This window comes from Lampris incognitus, chromosome 9 (assembly GCF_029633865.1).
Source record: "Lampris incognitus isolate fLamInc1 chromosome 9, fLamInc1.hap2, whole genome shotgun sequence".
Taxonomy (NCBI): domain Eukaryota; kingdom Metazoa; phylum Chordata; class Actinopteri; order Lampriformes; family Lampridae; genus Lampris; species Lampris incognitus.
Genome location: NC_079219.1, coordinates 1875108 through 1896960, shown reverse-complemented (window position 1 = coordinate 1896960; position 21853 = coordinate 1875108). Strand labels below are relative to the sequence as shown.

At 50.5% G+C, this 21853-nt stretch overlaps 1 protein-coding gene across 1 annotated transcript; it reads right to left on the bottom strand.

The window, feature by feature from the left end:
• Nucleotides 1–253: 253 nt before the first annotated feature.
• irgq2 (immunity-related GTPase family, q2) lies at nt 254–1393 on the bottom strand. Its single transcript, XM_056285562.1, has one exon. The coding sequence runs from the start codon at nt 1391–1393 to the stop codon at nt 254–256; it is 1140 nt and encodes a 379-aa protein (XP_056141537.1).
• Nucleotides 1394–21853: the final 20460 nt, after the last annotated feature.

Here is a 21853-nt window from a genome sequence, read left to right as displayed (position 1 = left end):
GTTATCTAAACAAGGACAATGCAGCAACACCTTCACTTCTACCTGTTCCCGCACAAGGTTTGATTGCAGACTTTCCTCATATCCCCTGCCTCACTGCCCTCAGTGCTACAACCTTATCAAAAAGAATGACGTTCAGTCCATTATAACATTCATGAAATATTGTATAAACAAGTTCGTTCTTATGTCTTGACGCAGATGGAAATAAGAGGAACCCAACACAAATTTAACAGCTGGATGGACAGCATGGTCTGTGTCACTTCCCCACCCCAATGGCAGCAGCCAACATCTTCTCAGCATCAGCTCCCATCTCATCGATAGCGCCATTCAGGGCCTGTAGCATTGCGGTGAAGGAGCGGCTTGCAGAGCGGGCGTGCCTGGGCATAGCCATCTCCACCAGTCTGGTGGAGACCGTGGCCACGTCCTTTTCAGCAGCCGCCAGCCGCTTTTTGACTTCTCCTTTGGTGACTTCCACCGACAGGACGCAAGTCCGCAAAGCTTTGAGTTCTGCCACTTCCCAACCACGTTGTCGAGCCAACCTCTCAATTGACTCATCGTCCAGACACAGTGATAACCGCGCTTTGGTTAGGATACGTACTCCAATGCTGGAGTCCACCATGGAGGCCACCAGGGGAAGAGGGATAGTCGACACTCCACCAGAGAGTGATGCGGCTGCCCATACTAATGCCTTGAAAGCGTCCCTTTTCTGGGCAACCAGGGTGGAGGTTAGTATCGGTAGTGCCAGGAGGAGTGAGTTGGCCCGGACCTCTGGGAGGTCCCGGCCCATGTCCTCCAGCAGGGCAGGGAAGTCAAACTTCTCCAAAGTGGAAGGTGTTACTAGGTAGACTTTAGGCAGAGTCACCCCCTCTGACTTAAGCACCTCTAGACTTGCTTTCCTTTTGCTCTCCAGGCTCTTTTCTGTGTCATTTTTTGAAGCTAACAGAGCAAAGTACACCGTTTCTCGCTGCACTGAACGGGCCTCCAAGAAAATTGCCACACTGTTGGGGTGGGGAGTCTGTGTGAATGTCATGAGCACAGCATTGTAGCGCAGGAATTTGACTCTGTTCATGTATTCTTCTGGGTCAAAGGGAGAACTGGTTGAGATGGGTGGCAAATCCCAGAGGCGGAAGTCCGGGTGCTTAGGGTTGGTGTAGAAAGCCAGTTCCTCCGGAGCAGTTGGCGACGGTGACACGGCAGCCCCCTCATCCTCAGGACCAAAGCCACGGAGAGCATTTATAAGGGAGGCCTTTTCATCTCCACGATCACCCACTATAGCTACATTGATCCTACTGATAAGGAGATCTTCCACTGTGTCCTTGACGTCAGATAATTGGTTGCTCTCGATTGACTCTTTCAGGGTCTCCAGCAGGTTTAGGCCTCGGAAAACATCAGCCATTTCTGTGGACACAAGATCAGGATCATTCACAGTCTTGGGGTCTTTTAATGTTATGAACACATCTGCATATTATTTATTGCATTACAACAAGAGTGATATCATTTTGTTGCTTCAAAGAATCAACATTGATCTTGAATACACTGGTGAGTGTAACAATAAAGCACAACACAGCTTGCTGCCATACGAATATAACAAAACTAGAAGCTCACCAATAATATCCATGCAAAGGTACACCAAAGAATTCCCAACACTCTTAGTGAACAAAGCTCAAATGCTGCTGTTATGGGAAAGATGTACATCCTCCCATGCACATGCATTCTTGAACTGTTAAGTGTGATGGATTTAGTGACCCCAGGGCCCAACTGAAACCAACCGGGAATCGTCAACAACCGCATGACAGTCTAAACAAGGCTAAGTTTCCCCCATCGTAAGCAGACACTTCAGACTAAAGTCGACTGTTTATCTGACATGACCTTTTCAGCAGCAATGTCCCAGCTCCTTACCTTAGGCCTGGAGGAAAAGCAACCCCACGGGCAGAACGCAATGAGCTGAATCTGCTGTTCCCGGGGGACAGCTGAACATTTCTTTCCAGCGTCTCCGGAGCTGACAGTTCACCATTGATCTATTTAAGGTCTATGTCCAGCTAGTGGAACATTCTAGTCCTGTAAATCCTCCTTAATCCCAGATCAGTGTGTGCCTGCTTCTGCACACTTAGCAAACCCTATGCAGATATGCAAAGGTGAGGAGGCAGAACCAGCAGATGTATCCAGCGTTCTGAGGCTCACCCTTTGTGAAAATACGGTTGAACCTTTTCATTCATGTTCTTGAGATCCCTCATAGGGATTACCGTAATTCATGACCAGCTGTTGAAGTTGAGATGTTCATGTATGAGCACCTCATACACACTCCTATCTAAACACCTTTCCTCAGAAGTGCTGAGGTCAAACTCCTACAGCAAGTTATATGTGCACAAATAGTACATTTGTAAACAAAGGCCCTGTTTATACCTTACATTTTATTAAACCGAACATTATATGTGGGTAATTAAGTTTGTTCCGTTTGATGTGAAAAAACATTTAACTGTAGCAGAGTAATTAATCTTTTCATACACGTAGGGGGGAATTTCGGGTTGACTGTTAAATCTAAATTTGAACTCACAGCTTGAAACCGGCAGTGTGTTTGATCCACTTATTCCATAACATGTTTGTCTAATGTAGTAATGTTCTTATAACAGCCCGGATTACCAAACCCAGCACCCAAATGCCAAACGAACTAACGAGGGATGAAAAGCTAGTAATAACAAAAAAAGGGTGGTGAAAATCGTTTCTTCTCTTAAAGCTGTGCTGTCGGCAGGCAGGCAGGCTTGGCATACAACACAGGGACTTGGCATGCCAGTGTGTCCGAGACAGAGTTCATCTGCAAGTGGATTTCAGGTTCTCCACCTGCCAAGGCAATCTTGATTAATGATCCAGAACCACGCATGACAACTGTGTCCTTTGGATGGTCCGTGGGATGACAAGAGCACTGGGTTTTGTTTTACTACATTTACAGGCCCGCCTGCTCCCCCTCTCCCCTGCGTGTCTGATCAGCTTAAACAACCAATCAGCATCGCTTTTGTGGTTGGAGAAGCCCCTGTGCAGCCCTGTGCAGCCCTGTGCAGCTCTGTGCACCCCTGTGCAGCCCTGTGCAGCCCTGTGCACCCCTGTGCAGCCCTGTGCAGCCCTGTGCACCCCTGTGCAGGCCTGTGCAGCCCTGTGCAGCCCTGTGCAGCCCTGTGCAGCCCTGTGCAGCTCTGTGCACCCCTGTGCAGGGCTGTGCAGCCCTGTGCAGGGCTGTGCAGCCCTGTGCAGCCCTGTGCACCCCTGTGCAGGGCTGTGCAGCCCTGTGCAGCCCTGTGCAGGCCTGTGCAGGGCTGTGCAGGCCTGTGCAGCCCTGTGCAGCGCCTGTGTTTACGGCTTGAATACAGTAAAGCACGTTACTGAGGACACGTGTCCGCCCCGTCTTCTGACTTTGTTGCAGTTTGGCATCTCAGTGTAGCGTTCTGTGTTGAGCTTGAGCGCTTAAGTGATACATTGTATTCAGTTTTGAAATCCCACTCTTTCTGCTGCCTGCCCATGCCGCGGGGTGGCGCTATAATTCAAACGTAAGCCAGCCAGTGCATGTGGGTTAGGAAGTGCGGACAGCGCGGTCGCGCCATCATTCCATGTCGTGTCTTCCTTCCTGTTCACCAGCCTCGTGTCGGACAAGCTGAATATTGATTGACCGGTGTTTGACTCCAGTATGTGCACCTCTTTCTTTGTTGTGTGTGTGCACACACACGCTCTGCGGTAGTGCGACTTTGCGTGGCGGTCCAGGAGGCTTAGGCACTTGGTTTCCAATTGTTAATGCCCGACTTCACACGCCGCCATCCCCACACCTGGAGAACGTTTCAAGCTGCTTAACAGCAGCAGGTCTGCATGTCTCACGGAAGGCTCGCTCACGGGTTCTGCACAGAACGGACCAGTCTCCATCTTATACCATCTGCCCTGAAGCGTCCTCCCCTGCGGCCACGCCACCCAGCAGTCTCCCTGTTGTCAACAATGAGCTGTGCAGCTTTACCCGTCTCCATGTCCCGACAGCGCCCCTCCACGCACTCTGCGCTGGCGGGTTCAACAGCCTCAGCAGTCCCGGTCCTGGAGCTGCTGCTTCGGGGTTCTGGCTGCGCCGGTTCTCGGTTTGGGGGGCCAGGCTGCAGTGGAGCTGTGGACGGCGGGGGTGTAACGTGACTGTTAACGTTTACATTTGTTTGGCTGTATTTTGCTTTCTTATTCACTGGCTCTTTTGACATTTTTGCAGAAACACCTGTTGGCAATATTGATAGATCGCGGAGCTGACGTCATCGCACACACATCACTTCACTGCTTGCTATGTGAGCTGCAACGCATCTGATTTGTGTTGCAGTGTCGCCTTTGACTGGACGGAAATATGAATATTCCTCCTGATTTATGCCTGCGTGCTTTATTTCACCTCATTTCTTACAGTGGACGGGAACGACTGAAACGTCTCTTTACCGTAAGTGTTGCAATATAGGGGCATTGGCGGGGAGACAGGGATTCCTGACTTTAAAAACATGGGGAAAGAGGGTGAAAGCCCCCCCCCCCCCCAGAACAGGGAGACTTTGAAGCGGCTCGTCAACGCTGTGGTGTTTTGGAGGACGCAGGAACTACCGTTCAGACGAGCAGAAAATCGGCGAAGAAGAGGAATTATTTGGATGTTATTCGGGGTGTCGCAAGGCGCGAGCGGTGCACCCCTTCTCCCTTGCTGTGGCGCCTGAGACAGCTAAATGGAGATTATGGCCGAAGCGTTTAGCCATGGTCAGCTGAGCTGGCCTGCTGCAGCCACAATGTCAGAACCTTCACTAAGCAGAGATACTGGTCGTTATGCAGGACCAGCGGTGGACCCATACGGGGTCCTTTCCAGGGCGGATACTGATACCGAGTATTGACTAATTATGGGGGCCAATGTTCTGTTGCAGTGAATGTAAAAAGTTTTGTGCCCAAACTTACAGCAACACAAGGCTGCCGTTAAATGAACATATTGTGACGTGGTTACTGGACTTCTCAGCCAGCCTCTCGGAGTTAACAAGCAAGCTCTTAATGACCGCAAGTCACAACAGTCACAAGTTCGTTTTGGTCTCAGCTTGATCCTTTTCTCGGCCACAGAAGCGAGCTTATCTATTTGCCTACTCTTTACCCTCATGGTGGGAAATAGCATGTTGTCTCATCAACTTCTCTCGTAACGTCCCCATCACCTTGCACCGCATCCCCGCTATCTGTAACACATATGCCCGTTTTTAACGTGTTCAATAGCCCACAACATTACCAAAACAGCGACACTTCAGTTGCATTGTGGGTAACATGCAAATGAACTTGGAGCAGAAACACTCTCAGTAGAATTCACCACAATATGTTTGATTGAATTTTGTGTAAAATAGAAAATATTTGAAAAAATAAAGTGCGTGATGTTCAAGGCACTAGATTAAAAATAAATAACTTCCAAAAGATAAAGATGGAATGAATTAAACAGCATGGACAGCAGGAAGTAAACTGATCAAACTGAACAATTATAAAGTTAAAATAACTCCACATAAAGTGAGAACTTGGAGCTTAAGGTTTTGAAGAAACCTTTCGACTTCCGGCAAGATGGCGCTAGTGTGTGCGGCGAGCCGCCTGTCGGGCGTGTTGTCGGGCGTATTGTTGGGCGTATTGTCGGGCGTATTGTCGGGCGTATTGTGGGGCGTACTGTCGGGCGTGTTGTCGGGCGTATTGTGGGGCGTACTGTCGGGCGTATTGTCGGGCGTATTGTGGGGCGTACTGTCGGGCGTATTGTCGGGCGTATTGTTGGGCGTACTGGGCGTATTGTCGGGCGTATTGTTGGGCGTACTGTCGGGCGTATTGTGGGGCGTATTGTCGGGCGTATTGTCGGGCGTATTGTTGGGCGTACTGTCGGGCGTATTGTCGGGCGTATTGTCGGACGTATTGTGGGGCGTATTGTCGGGCGTATTGTCGGGCGTGTTGTCGGACGTATTGTCGGGCGTGTTGTCGGGCGTGTTGTCGGGCGTATTGTGGGGCGTGTTGTCGGGCGTGTTGTCGGGCGTGTTGTCGGGCGTATTGTGGGGCGTATTGTCGGGCGTATTGTCGGGCGTATTGTTGGGCGTACTGTCGGGCGTATTGTCGGGCGTATTGTCGGACGTATTGTGGGGCGTATTGTCGGGCGTATTGTCGGGCGTGTTGTCGGACGTATTGTCGGGCGTGTTGTCGGGCGTGTTGTCGGGCGTATTGTGGGGCGTATTGTTGGGCGTACTGTCGGGCGTGTTGTCGGGCGTATTGTTGGGCGTACTGTCGGGCGTATTGTGGGGCGTATTGTCGGGCGTATTGTCGGGCGTATTGTGGGGCGTATTGTGGGGCGTATTGTCGGGCGTATTGTCGGGCGTGTTGTTGGGCGTATTGTCGGACGTATTGTCGGGCGTGTTGTCGGGCGTATTGTGGGGCGTATTGTTTGGCGTATTGTCGGGCGTATTGTCGGGCGTATTGTGGGGCGTATTGTTTGGCGTATTGTCGGGCGTATTGTGGGGCGTATTGTTTGGCGTATTGTGGGGCGTATTGTCGGGCGTATTGTCGGGCGTATTGTCGGGCGTATTGTGGGGCGTATTGTTTGGCGTATTGTGGGGCGTATTGTCGGGCGTATTGTCGGGCGTGTTGTTGGGCGTATTGTCGGACGTATTGTTTGGCGTATTGTCGGGCGTATTGTCGGGCGTATTGTTTGGCGTGTTGTTTGCTATGGTTCTGTTCTGCCGCCCATACCGTCATGCTGTCGTTGCTCTACTCGTATGTGATCGCCAAGCGCTTCTCAATAGCCGAGCGTCCCATGAGCTGCTGTTAAGCACGATTTGGGAGATCCGTTTCCAAAACTTCCTCCATTGCTCTCGGCTTTACCGGCATACCTGCGCCGCCCACCTGGTGTCATTCCCCGAAGGAAGCGCCCTAGAAGACGGGGAAAGCGGGGTGGTGTCCGGGTGAGAATCAAGGCTTACCTAACGTCCTCCCATGGAAATGATCCTCGCCTCCTTCGCAGTGGTTATCACCTTTTTCCGGTTCGATGGCTCCTGCCTGTTGTTCCTGGCCTTGCTGTGGGCCAACTCCACCTGCCGGTGGAGGCTCCTCTTCCTGGGCGGACGCGAGCCCGCAGAGGCGGCGTGGATAACAGGAACCTTCACCCGCTGGATCATGCATCAGCATCAAAGAGGAGCTTACTATCCGCCTGGCCCTCATTAATGCCAGGTCTCTAGCTAATAAGACATTCCTGCTAAATGACTTCTTTACCTCTCGGGAATTGGATTTTATGGTTCTTACGGAGACCTGGCTTCACGCTGGTGAGTTCACCCCATTTTCTGAACTTCTTCCCCCTGACTGCTTATTCATCAGCTCGCCCCGGACCACTGGCAAAGGTGGAGGTCTAGCTTCTGTATTTAAATCCAGCTTCCACTGCCGACAGACTCCATCTGACAGCTTCTGCAGCTTCGAGCTGCAGCTTTTTGAAATAAAGTGTAATTGTCCTGTGCTGTGCGCAGTGGTCTACCGTCCACCAAAATTCAATAAGGTCTTCATTTGGGACTTCACAGACTTTGTGGCGGGGACTATAGTGAACTACCACAGTTTCTTACTTGTCGGTGATTTTAATATCCATGTCTGTTGTGAATCCAGACCTCTGGTCAAAGACTTTTTGAATCTTATTGACTCTTTTAATCTCACTCAGTTGGTGACTGGCCCGGCGCATGAGAAGGGTCTCACGCTGGACCTTGTGTTGGCCCGTGGTTTAAGTGTATGCATCACTGAAATACACTACCGTTCAAAAGTTTGGGATCACCCAAACAATTTTGTGTTTTCCATGAAAAGTCACACTTATTCACCACCATATGTTGTGAAATGAATAGAAAATAGAGTCAAGACATTGACAAGGTTAGAAATAATGATTTGTATTTGAAATAAGATTTTTTTTACATCAAACTTTGCTTTCGTCAAAGAATCCTCCATTTGCAGCAATTACAGCATTGCAGACCTTTGGCATTCTAGCTGTTAATTTGTTGAGGTAATCTGGAGAAATTGCACCCCACGCTTCCAGAAGCAGCTCCCACAAGTTGGATTGGTTGGATGGGCACTTCTTTGAGCAGATTGAGTTTCTGGAGCATCACATTTGTGGGGTCAATTAAACGCTCAAAATGGCCAGAAAAAGAGAACTTTCATCTGAAACTCGACAGTCTATTCTTGTTCTTAGAAATGAAGGCTATTCCATGCGAGAAATTGCTAAGAAATTGAAGATTTCCTACACCGGTGTGTACTACTCCCTTCAGAGGACAGCACAAACAGGCTCTAACAGGTACTATTTAATGAAGATGCCAGTTGGGGACCTGTGAAGCGTCTGTTTCTCAAACTAGAGACTCTAATGTACTTATCTTCTTGCTCAGTTGTGCAACGCGGCCTCCCACTTCTTTTTCTACTCTGGTTAGAGCCTGTTTGTGCTGTCCTCTGAAGGGAGTAGTACACACCGGTGTAGGAAATCTTCAATTTCTTAGCAATTTCTCGCATGGAATAGCCTTCATTTCTAAGAACAAGAATAGACTGTCGAGTTTCAGATGAAAGTTCTCTTTTTCTGGCCATTTTGAGCGTTTAATTGACCCCACAAATGTGATGCTCCAGAAACTCAATCTGCTCAAAGAAGTGCCCATCCAACCAATCCAACTTGTGGGAGCTGCTTCTGGAAGCGTGGGGTGCAATTTCTCCAGATTACCTCAACAAATTAACAGCTAGAATGCCAAAGGTCTGCAATGCTGTAATTGCTGCAAATGGAGGATTCTTTGACGAAAGCAAAGTTTGATGTAAAAAAAATCTTATTTCAAATACAAATCATTATTTCTAACCTTGTCAATGTCTTGACTCTATTTTCTATTCATTTCACAACATATGGTGGTGAATAAGTGTGACTTTTCATGGAAAACACAAAATTGTTTGGGTGATCCCAAACTTTTGAACGGTAGTGTATGTGATACACGTGTATCGGACCATTTGCCTGAGTTATTTACTGTGACGCTGCCTTGTTCTCAGGTTAAATCGCACGCCCTGGCATGCTGCCTACACACAATTAACCCTTTGACGGCGTCTCAGTTATCTGTTGCTTTTAAAGATTCTATGCTTCAAACCCTGGATAACTCTTGTAATCTCAGTGCTGATGACATTGCCGCTCTTTTTAATTCTACCTGCACTGACATACTGGATTTGGTTGCTCCTGTTAGAACCAAACGCCCTAAACCAGTGACAGAGCCATGGCTCAATGACACCACCCACACTCTTAGACGCACATGTAGACGTGCTGAGAGAAAGTGGAAGAAAGACAAAATTCATGTCTCCTTAGGAATTCTAAGAGACTGGTTATCAGAGTACCAGAGAGCTGTTAAATCTGCAAAACAGTTTCTATCGAACCTTGTGTCCAACAATTCTCATAGGCCTCAGGTTCTTTTTAATACTATTAACTCTCTTATAAATCCATGTGAGTCTACTTGCATCGTGCCAACGCCCACGCTCTGTGAAGAATTTCTTAAAGGTTTTACAGATAAGGTCTCTGCTATTAGGGCCTCACCATCCTGTTCGGACTCAGATCCTGCTATTTATTCTATGTGCCCAGCTGTCTTAGAGCAGTTTGAGCCCATGTCCCTCTCCTTTATATCTGAGGTAGTTAACCATTTGAGGCCTTCACATTGCCCCCTTGACAGTAATCCACCCAGACTGTTAAAGGATGTTTTTACCACTGTTGGGTCTTGTATTGTAAATTTGATAAACACCTCTCTTCTCTCAGGCTGTGTTCCTGCTGCGTTCAAACATGCTGTAGTACATCCCTTCATCAAAAAGAGCAATCTTGATCCCTCTATTCGTTCTAATTTTAGGCCAATTTCTAAGCTGCCTTTTCTTTCTAAAGTCTTAGAGAAAGCAGTTTATGTACAATTACAAATGCACCTAGAAATTAATGGCATTTGTGAAAAGTTGCAGTCTGGTTTTAAATCACGTCACAGCAATGAAACAGCCCTTTTAAGAGTTTTTTATGATCTTCTTTTAACTGTGGACTCTGGGAACTCGACTGTTCTGGTGCTTTTGGACCTGACTGCTGCCTTTGACACGGTTGACCATAATATTCTTTTATCACGTCTTGAGCTATGTGTAGGCATTAAAGGTACTGCCCTAGAATGGTTCAAGTCTTACCTGTCAAATAGAAGCTTTTCTGTCCATATAGACCAATTCTTTTCAGCTGCAGCCCCACTTAACCGTGGGGTCCCCCAAGGCTCCATTTTGGGCCCCATTCTCTTCTCACTGTATATGCTGCCCTTGGGGTCCATTTTTAAAAAACATAATATGTCTTTTCATTGTTTTGCTGATGATTTGCAAATCTGTCTGCCTATAAAAACAACCAGCAGAGATTATATACAGGCTTTGCTGAGTTGTTTAAAGGACATCACAACATGGATGGAGTTAAACTTCCTGAAATTAAATCAAAATAAGACTGAAATTATTGTTTATGGACAGCCTGATCTGCTGGATGGTTATGATAGTGCTCTTGGCCCTTTAGCTTCCTACAGTCACTCTTCTGTTAGGAATCTTGGTATGGTGTTTGGCAGCTCTTTTAACTTTGACAAACAAATTAGCTCAGTAGTCAAAAAAAGTTTTTTTCAATTATGACTTCTGGGAAAAGTAAAGGCCTACTCCCTCCAAATGATCTTGAAAGGGTAATTCATGCATTTATTACCTCTTGTTTGGATTATTGTAACTCATTGTATGTTGGCGTGGCTCGGTCGTCGCTTCGTCGCCTGCAGCTTGTACAAAATGCAGCTGCTTGTCTGCTGACAGGAAAGAGGCGACGTGACCACATAACACCTGTACTGGCCTCCCTTCACTGGCTTCCTGTCTGTTTTAGGATCCAGTTTAAGATTTTATTACTTGTTTTCAAGTCTTTAAATGGGCTGACACCATCTTATTTATCTGAGCTAATATATTATCATACACCAGTCAGAGCACTCAGGTCAGCAAACCAGATGCTCTTTCATGTTCCCAGATCCAGGCTTAAGTACAGGGGTGACGGAGCCTCTACAGCGGCTGCTGCCCTGATCTCTGGAACAACTTAGCAGCACACATAAGATCTGCTCAGACCCCAGAGACTTTTAAATCTTGGTTAAAGACCTACCTCTTCTTGCTGGCATTCAATTCAAGTTGAGCCTGACACCGTGATTTTATTGTGGAAATATACTTTTACTCTTGTGTTTTATTGTTTACATTTTAATTCCTTTATCTTACTATGTCTTTTTTACATGTATTTTTATATTCATATGTGTTACTTATTTTATATTGTATTTTAAGCTTGTGAAGCACTTTGGTTCAACTGTGGTTGTTTTAAATGTGCTGTATGAATAAACTTGACTTGACTTGACTTGACATAAAGTGGTTAAAGTGCTCCCAGCAGGCTTTGACTGAGCTGAGTGGAAAAATGTACATTAGTGTCATTATGTTCTCTTCCTCTTATCTTTAAAGTGCTAGTTGGGGTGTTTTGAGGTGGGGTGTATGAGGTACTCATATGAGGTATTTATCGATAGTCAGTGTAGTACCTGCAGTAGATGGGAGTCTATGTGCTCCCAGTTTGGAGGTTCAGCAGCAGTAGCCGACACGGAAGTTGAGGAATGGGACTTGGACAAAACGCATTCTAGCCTCTTAAGAAAAGGCTCACCTAAAGAAATAAAATCCGTTTAAGTGTGCGCTATGTTTTGAATATTTTCACCACTTTATCTTGCCGTCAGACGGCCGGCCCTCTCGTGGAACTACTTTCTCTCACCCGCAGAATGTCCGTATTCCTTCGCATAAGTGCGCCTATGCAGCGCACCTTATTACTCCGCAGATCAGCAGAATCAGACGGACATTCTGCGGTTGAGAGAATGTAGTTCCGTGTGAAAGGGCCGACTGACACATTCATGCACAACACTGACAATAAGACTCTGTATGTGACTAAAATATCACACACTCGCTCTTTTCTTTGAGGCTGGTTTCATTTGAAGGTGAAGCACAGCAGTGGAAAGTGTGTTCTCTGTTTGAACTGACAAGCTGTTGTCCAGTTCATGTCGGACCGACGTCGTGCTCTTTGGTGTGGGTGTGGGAGGGGGAGAGAGACGGAGAAAAGAACCTTATGGAGTGAGTTTTGTAACTAACGTTATGGCATGCTTTTCTTACCAACCAAGCGGGTGTTATGGCCTCTGGCATGCTCCTCTTACCTTAGAAAAGTGGTCGGACTCCTCCATGCTTCTCTTCTGTGTTGGTGTTGTTGGAGTGAGTGTCGTGCTGTGCTTCAGGAGAGTGAAAGCTGCGTCGGAAGCGCGCATGTTGCACAGCAGACTTTATTTTAATCGGCTGGCCGATAAAACATATGCCAATAACGATATAAAAATGATGAATATCTAAGCCGATAATCGGCCATACCGATATCGGTCGATCCCTATGCGGGGGGTTGGGGGGGCATTCTGCTGATGTAATGACCAAGCTGGCCCAGCAGTGTGAAGGACATTCTGCAGGTGTAATGACCAAGCTGGCCCAGCAGTGTGAAGGACATTCTGCTGATGTAATGACCAAGCTGGCCCAGCAGTGTGAAGGACATTCTGCTGATGTAATGACCAAGCTGGCCCAGCAGTGTGAAGGACATTCTGCAGGTGTAATGACCAAGCTGGCCCAGCAGTGTGAAGGACATTCTGCAGGTGTCATGACCAAGCTGGCCCAGCAGTGTGAAGGACATTCTGCTGATGTAATGACCAAGCTGGCCCAGCAGTGTGAAGGACATTCTGCAGGTGTAATGACCAAGCTGGCCCAGCAGTGTGAAGGACATTCTGCAGGTGTAATGACCAAGCTGGCCCAGCAGTGTGAAGGACATTCTGCAGGTGTCATGACCAAGCTGGCCCAGCAGTGTGAAGGACATTCTGCTGATGTAATGACCAAGCTGGCCCAGCAGTGTGAAGGACATTCTGCAGGTGTCATGACCAAGCTGGCCCAGCAGTGTGAAGGACATTCTGCAGGTGTAATGACCAAGCTGGCCCAGCAGTGTGAAGGACATTCTGCAGGTGTCATGACCAAGCTGGCCCAGCAGTGTGAAGGACATTCTGCTGATGTAATGACCAAGCTGGCCCAGCAGTGTGAAGGACATTCTGCAGGTGTAATGACCAAGCTGGCCCAGCAGTGTGAAGGACATTCTGCAGGTGTAATGACCAAGCTGGCCCAGCAGTGTGAAGGACATTCTGCAGGTGTAATGACCAAGCTGGCCCAGCAGTGTGAAGGACATTCTGCAGGTGTAACGACCAAGCTGGCCCAGCAGTGTGAAGGACAGTCTGCAGGTGTAATGACCAAGCTGGCCCAGCAGTGTGAAGGACATTCTGCAGGTGTCATGACCAAGCTGGCCCAGCAGTGTGAAGGACATTCTGCTGATGTAATGACCAAGCTGGCCCAGCAGTGTGAAGGACATTCTGCAGGTGTAATGACCAAGCTGGCCCAGCAGTGTGAAGGACATTCTGCAGGTGTAATGACCAAGCTGGCCCAGCAGTGTGAAGGACATTCTGCAGGTGTAATGACCAAGCTGGCCCAGCAGTGTGAAGGACATTCTGCAGGTGTAATGACCAAGCTGGCCCAGCAGTGTGAAGGACATTCTGCTGATGTAATGACCAAGCTGGCCCAGCAGTGTGAAGGACATTCTGCAGGTGTAATGACCAAGCTGGCCCAGCAGTGTGAAGGACATTCTGCAGGTGTAACGACCAAGCTGGCCCAGCAGTGTGAAGGACATTCTGCAGGTGTAACGACCAAGCTGGCCCAGCAGTGTGAAGGACATTCTGCAGGTGTCATGACCAAGCTGGCCCAGCAGTGTGAAGGACATTCTGCAGGTGTAATGACCAAGCTGGCCCAGCAGTGTGAAGGACATTCTGCTGATGTAATGACCAAGCTGGCCCAGCAGTGTGAAGGACATTCTGCAGGTGTAATGACCAAGCTGGCCCAGCAGTGTGAAGGACATTCTGCTGATGTAATGACCAAGCTGGCCCAGCAGTGTGAAGGACATTCTGCTGATGTAATGACCAAGCTGGCCCAGCAGTGTGAAGGACATTCTGCAGGTGTAATGACCAAGCTGGCCCAGCAGTGTGAAGGACATTCTGCAGGTGTAATGACCAAGCTGGCCCAGCAGTGTGAAGGACATTCTGCTGATGTAATGACCAAGCTGGCCCAGCAGTGTGAAGGACATTCTGCTGATGTAATGACCAAGCTGGCCCAGCAGTGTGAAGGACATTCTGCAGGTGTAATGACCAAGCTGGCCCAGCAGTGTGAAGGACATTCTGCAGGTGTAACGACCAAGCTGGCCCAGCAGTGTGAAGGACATTCTGCAGGTGTAACGACCAAGCTGGCCCAGCAGTGTGAAGGACATTCTGCAGGTGTCATGACCAAGCTGGCCCAGCAGTGTGAAGGACATTCTGCAGGTGTAACGACCAAGCTGGCCCAGCAGTGTGAAGGACATTCTGCTGATGTAATGACCAAGCTGGCCCAGCAGTGTGAAGGACATTCTGCAGCTGTAATGACCAAGCTGGCCCAGCAGTGTGAAGGACATTCTGCTGATGTAATGACCAAGCTGGCCCAGCAGTGTGAAGGACATTCTGCAGGTGTAATGACCAAGCTGGCCCAGCAGTGTGAAGGACATTCTGCAGGTGTAATGACCAAGCTGGCCCAGCAGTGTGAAGGACATTCTGCAGGTGTAATGACCAAGCTGGCCCAGCAGTGTGAAGGACATTCTGCAGGTGTAACGACCAAGCTGGCCCAGCAGTGTGAAGGACAGTCTGCAGGTGTAATGACCAAGCTGGCCCAGCAGTGTGAAGGACATTCTGCAGGTGTCATGACCAAGCTGGCCCAGCAGTGTGAAGGACATTCTGCTGATGTAATGACCAAGCTGGCCCAGCAGTGTGAAGGACATTCTGCAGGTGTAATGACCAAGCTGGCCCAGCAGTGTGAAGGACATTCTGCAGGTGTAATGACCAAGCTGGCCCAGCAGTGTGAAGGACATTCTGCTGATGTAATGACCAAGCTGGCCCAGCAGTGTGAAGGACATTCTGCTGATGTAATGACCAAGCTGGCCCAGCAGTGTGAAGGACATTCTGCAGGTGTAATGACCAAGCTGGCCCAGCAGTGTGAAGGACATTCTGCAGGTGTAACGACCAAGCTGGCCCAGCAGTGTGAAGGACATTCTGCAGGTGTAATGACCAAGCCGGCCCAGCAGTGTGAAGGACATTCTGCAGGTGTAACGACCAAGCTGGCCCAGCAGTGTGAAGGACATTCTGCAGGTGTAACGACCAAGCTGGCCCAGCAGTGTGAAGGACATTCTGCAGGTGTCATGACCAAGCTGGCCCAGCAGTGTGAAGGACATTCTGCAGGTGTAATGACCAAGCTGGCCCAGCAGTGTGAAGGACATTCTGCTGATGTAATGACCAAGCTGGCCCAGCAGTGTGAAGGACATTCTGCAGGTGTAATGACCAAGCTGGCCCAGCAGTGTGAAGGACATTCTGCTGATGTAATGACCAAGCTGGCCCAGCAGTGTGAAGGACATTCTGCAGGTGTAATGACCAAGCTGGCCCAGCAGTGTGAAGGACATTCTGCAGGTGTAATGACCAAGCTGGCCCAGCAGTGTGAAGGACATTCTGCAGGTGTATTGACCAAGCTGGCCCAGCAGTGTGAAGGACATTCTGCAGGTGTAACGACCAAGCTGGCCCAGCAGTGTGAAGGACATTCTGCTGATGTAATGACCAAGCTGGCCCAGCAGTGTGAAGGACATTCTGCTGATGTAATGACCAAGCTGGCCCAGCAGTGTGAAGGACATTCTGCAGGTGTATCCGCTGTGTGCTTCTGCTCTGCTCCACATCTTCTTCCTAAACACTTCAGCTGTACACTCCTGTCAGTGGCGAGGGAATGTATTGCCCCCCCCCTTTTTTTCTCCCCAATTGTACCCGGCCAATTACCCCACTCCTGTCGCGGTCTCTGCTCCACCCCCTCCGCTGGTCCGGGGAGGGCTGCAGACTACCACATGCCTCCTCCCATACATGTGGAGTCACCAGCCGCTTCTTTTCACCTGACGGTGAGGAGTTTCACCAGGGGGACAGAGCGCGTGGGAGGATCACGCTGTTCCCCCCGAACAGGCCGTCCGACCGTAGGGACGTCCGACCAAGCCGGAGGTCACGCGGGGATTCGAACCGGCGATCCCCATGTTGGTAGGCAATGGAATAGACTGCTAGACTATGCACGGGGGCGTATCTGGGCTGGACCACGTGTGCGTGTGTGTGTGTGGGGGGGGGGTTGACCACGTGTGGGCTGTACACGCTGGGGGTTGTGTGTTTCCTGGTAATTCGTACTGCCTGTCAAACTTTTGCAGCCGTACTGGACGGCCGCGTGCCCCGTCTGGTGCGGTATGGGGGTACCGTGCATGGAGAAGCACACACGTTGGTGCTCGACCCGCTAGTCGACTGGTTAGCGAAGTCTCCCGCACCGCGGGCGGTACCGGTACCGGCTCGCGCCGCGGCAGTTCCTGTGGTTGCCCCCCCCCCGGATTCGCTGCAGTATATTACGGCTTGTACGCCCCCCCCCCCATAGACCTGTCATGTTTATGTTTAGACACTGGTCCGAAAGCTCCAGAACAGCCAGTTGCCCGGATGGAACTGCGGCGGTGGCTATGTTCCCGAGTTCGGCGAATTGGGTGGGGTGGTGGAGCCAGACATGGTTTCTTAAATTTGTGGTATTAGTGCTTTGGACCGCCACCTTTTTGCTGCAAATCCGACCAATGGCCTCCTCCAAGTTATTGGGCGCTGCTTCTCCATCTGGCCTAAGACCAGACGGTGCCCGCAGCACCGCTGTGGTGCTTGGCTTTGCAGCTACGCCCGTGATGCTGGTGTCAACACGTGCTCGTCCACACGCAGTCGTCCAGCATTAGAGAATAAGCATCTCAGCATGGACAGTTTGTTGGCGCTAATTCACCACTCCTGTGCCATCACTAAGGGACATGAAGTAGCGGATCAGGTTGTAAAGACGTAGTCACACGGATGTGGTAGTGAGTGTAAGCAAGGCAGAAATCAGGAGCATGACTGAGCACCGGCTGGAGGAGGGAAGCAGCGGCCGGAAGACAGGGTTTTACCCAGTTGAAAGGAAAGTGGGAGGAATGAGGTGTGCAGGAAGGAACAGCAGAGATGACACAATACGTTCAACACTCAGATTTGGACCCACCGGACTAAACAGTACACTTTTCAAAACGGGCAAACACGACCCAGGCAGATGTGAGTGCTGTGGGCCAGAGGAAACAACCGAGCACGCTATGACTTATTGTCAGAAATAGGAGGCAGAAAGAAGGCGTCTGACTCAAAAATAAAAGTACAATTTGATTTAATATATATTCTACACAAGAACTCACCTGAGTGTTATAAAAATATATTCCAGTATCTTAGAGTAACTAGTTTGATTGAGAAGAGTTTTTTTGGGGGGGGGGGTAGTGTAACTGATAGACAGTCTGAGCCACACTCCATACCAGTTGGTGGCGGTAATGCACCAGTCGTTTTTTGCCAACCGCCAATAAACACCAAGTAGTAGAAGAAGAAGCCCAACAACAACAACAACAACAACAACAACAACAACAACTCCTGCTGGTCATGTGCCTGGCAGGAAAGCATCGCAGGAGGGATGTACTGGGTAATAGTTATCACAGGTGTCTCAGCATCTACCCAGATGGATCCAAGAGTAAAGAGGACTGTGTGGACTTGGTGTGTATGTCCCGGAGCTTCAACATGTGTTCCCAAAAGAGCACGTGAGCAGGTATCAGTATGTACAGCAGAAACAGGGCCAGTCATTACTGGCTTGCAGCGGGGTGAGAGGTCAGACCTGACAGGGTGGTGATATGTACAGACTCAGTAGCAGTCTTGGAAAGTATACAGTCAACAAAGACTGTCAGAGAAGACTTAATCGATGACATTTACCATAATGTACTAAGACTACACAGAGGTGGTATGGACGTCTGGTGTGTTGGGCAGCAGCAGCACACGAGGGGCCGGAAGGGAATGAGGGAGCAGGTAAACCAGCACAAGCGGCACTGCAGAAAGAAGTAACAGCATCCGTCCCACCTGGAAGCAGTGATTAAGAGGACAGGGATGGAGATATGGCAGGAAAGGTGGGAGGAGACCAGAAAGGAAGGGGGTATTAGAAAATACACAAATCTGTCATAACAAAGAACAATAAAGACAGGGAGAGAAGGGAGGAGACCATGGTAACAAGACTAAGACTGGATCACAGGATTAAATGGCACCTTGTTGTCATGGGGGGAGGGGCGTGAGAAGCGTGAGACCGGTGGCCTTACAGAAAACGCTGCACATGTAACGCCACAGTGCAGCACGGAGGAGGTGGAGAGAGAAAGGTGACAGGACCAAGTCCGAGAGGCGGGGCGGGAGTGGAATCCGATGGGGATACTGGGAACGGGGGGAGGGAGAGGGGGAGGGGGAGGGAGAGGGGCTAACACCACCAGGAAGGCACTCTTTACTTTCTTAACTCACACAAGGTTGATGGGAAGAATATAAGAAATAGGCTAAAATGACACGGGTACACGCTTGTACAGCAGGTGGCAGTATGCGCCTTAAAGTTATTTGCGATCCGCCAGTAAACCTTAGAGAGGAAGAAGCCTCGCAGAAGGGGCGCAGCAAGATGACGTCATTAAAAGCGCCAGTCAAACAACCAACGGAGGAAAGCGACGTGGACGTAGTGATGGAAATGTGACGTGTTAGTTTCCTCCCGCTGTTTTTATCCAAATGAGTGGAAACGATTCTGACAATTTAGCAACATGATCGCGGTCAGGCGATTATGTAATAACTGTGACTGCGGTACTCCTGTCTACTCTCTTCATCTGTCTGACTATCCCACTTCTTCTTTGCCAACCTCTTCCTCTGTATACTTTGCTGTACCTCCTCATTCCACCACCAAGTCTCCTTGTCTTCCTTCCTCTGTCCTGATGACACACCAAGTACCTTCCTAGCTGTGTCCCTCACTATTTCTGCAGTGGTTGTCCAGCCATCTGGCAACTCTTCACTACCACCCAGTGTCTGTCTTAACTCCTGTCTTACCTCCTACCTGAACTCCACACAACAGTCTTCCTTCTTCTACTTCCACCATTTGATCTTCGGCTGTGTCTTCACTCGCTTCCTCTTCTTGGTCTCCAAAGTCACCCTACAGACCACCATCCGATGCTGCCTAGCTACGCTCTCCCCTGTCACCACCCTGCAGTCTCCAATCCCTTTTAGATGGCGCCTCCTACATAAGATATAGTCCACCTGTGTGCACTTTCCTCCACTCTTGTACGTCACCCTGTGTTCCTCCCTCTTCTTGAAATCTGTATTCACCACAGCCATTTCCATCCTTTTCACAACATCCACCACCATGTGTCCTTCCACATTTCTCTCCTTGACTCCATACCTTCCCATCACCTCCTCATCACCTCTGTTCCCTTCACCAACATGCCCATTGAAGTCCGCTCCAATCACCAAATTAGAAGAAGGATGTAATCCACAGAGGGTTCCAGGGGGGTGTGAGGCAGATGCTAGCAGTGTGTATGTGTATGTGAAGTGTCTACCTGTGAGTAGACCCCTGCACAGGCTAAAAACTCCAGCCCTAGTCCAGCCCTGGCCCGCTGTGTTCAAGCCTTAGCCCAGCTCGACAAAGTCTGCAATTTCTCATCCCGAGCCCGAGGCGAGACCAACACTAATATCCCTGTAAACTGTCTCTCACGCGCAGTCTCTCTGATGCGCCCTCTCTGATACACGCAAACACATACTACTAAGAGGTAAAGTTATGACGCGCCTCAAACACAAGGTGCCACCGACAATCATGCCCACAAATAGTAATACCAGCCCCCCCCCCCCCCCCAGAGAAGCACAAGCATGCAGTAGGGAGTACAGCCAAGCTACGTGATTCAGCAGCAAACCAAGTTTTACAGCTACCCGTCTCTTAAGAACGCCCCACGGTCCAACTTCCCCCTTTGACTCTGCAGGTCAACCGTCCCGTGCCATGCACGCGCACATGTCTATATTTATCATACAATCACTGACTGTTTCACACTCTGGCCTGTGTGCTCTGCACGTCTATGAGCACAACGAAAGGACAGCAGTTAAATGAGCCTGAGCCGAGCCCGATCCATTAAAAAAATAGGCCCGAGCCTGACCCCAATCGACTCAGCGTGTCGGGACCCGACTGGCTGGCAGACCTCTACCTGTGAGTGCACAGAATGAATCCCAACAAACTCTTCTGGTGTCTGATATCCGTGACTTATAAGAGCGGCTCCGAGCAGCAGACAGGCTCTGCAGCCCCCCGCGGGGCCCCGCAGCTCTGCAGCCACCCCATGATCAAGAGAACAGCCGCAAGCCAGAGCACTACAACCCCAGAGGAGCACCAGGCCCACAGAAGGGCCAGGAGCCCACACAGCACCAGACCTGTGCACCCCCGAGAAGCACAAACTAGTCCCCAACAGCACAAGCTGGGCCCACACCCCCAAGGCGCACCCCCACCATAAGCCCCTGGGCGCAGGCAAAGGGCCCACCTGCAGGCATGGGACTCGAGCCGCAGATGGCAAACACAGACTGCTGGCCGAGAGCTGGGCCCCGCGACTGTCGGACCGACACACCGCCGGGACCGCCCCCCATCAGTCAGGCAGGGGGGGCCCATGCCCATCCACGCGAGGCCCACTGCACCGCCGTCGGGTGGATTCCCCATCTGGCTGCATGCATAGAGTACACACCCGTGTATAGCTGAATACACCTGTCCCAGGCCACCCTACAGCAACCCCCCCCACCCCCCCACAGGGTGGACGGGGCCCTGCCGGCACCCGCAGACAGCCAGACATGCATCCCCCTACTGTGCCCCGCACCTGCAGTAGCCATCACAGAAGATTCACACAGCAGGAGTAAATCCAACAGCCGCCCTCTCGTCCGAGACCCACATCCACGACAACAAGCCGCCACACAGGAGCCCCAGGAAGCACCTGGCAGCGCTCACCACCGCCCTGCTGGAACGCAGCAGGAAGGACACCACCCAGCACCAAGGACAGAGTGATCCACCTGGGCAGGGGGCCCTCCCGGCTGACCGCCCACCCACGCCGACAAGCCGCCCATCCCGGTAGTCCTAGCGCTTACTGTGCACTCGTGTCGTGTATGGAGTTAAAATGGGGGGCTGTGGGGGTGTGAGTTGTCCAGGCTCACCAGGCCCGAACCCCTCACACCCCCCCTGCCCAGCCGACCCTGAGCTGGTAGTGGGGGTTGTCAGAAGTATGGTTTCAGTGTGTGTGTGTGTGTACTAAAATAGTGTGATTAGGATTAAAAAGTCAGGTCATTGTCGAGGTGCAAGCAGGGGCAGGAGCGTCACGCTCAAGGTGTCGCCGCCCTCCTCGCCTCCCCACCCAGTGGCTCATCACTGGTAGGTAGGGTCCCCCAACCACAGTGAGCCGGGGGCCCTCGGCATCCCACCCAGTGGCTCATCACTGGTAGGTAGGGTCCCCCAACCACAGTGAGCCGGGGGCCCTCGGCATCCCACCCAGTGGCTCATCACTGGTAGGTAGGGTCCCCCAACCACAGTGAGCCGGGGGCCCTCGGCATCCCACCCAGTGGCTCATCACTGGTAGGTAGGGTCCCCCAACCACAGTGAGCCGGGGGCCCTCGGCATCCCACCCAGTGGCTCATCCCTGGTAGGTAGGGTCCCCCAACCACAGTGAGCCGGGGGCCCTCGGCATCCCACCCAGTGGCTCATCACTGGTAGGTAGGGTCCCCCAACCACAGTGAGCCGGGGGCCCTCGGCATCCCACCCA

Coding starts and splice junctions, on each gene's coding strand:
- irgq2 (XM_056285562.1), bottom strand. CDS start 1,393: ATGGCTGATGTTTTCCGAGGCCTAAACCTGCTGGAGACCCTGAAAGAG.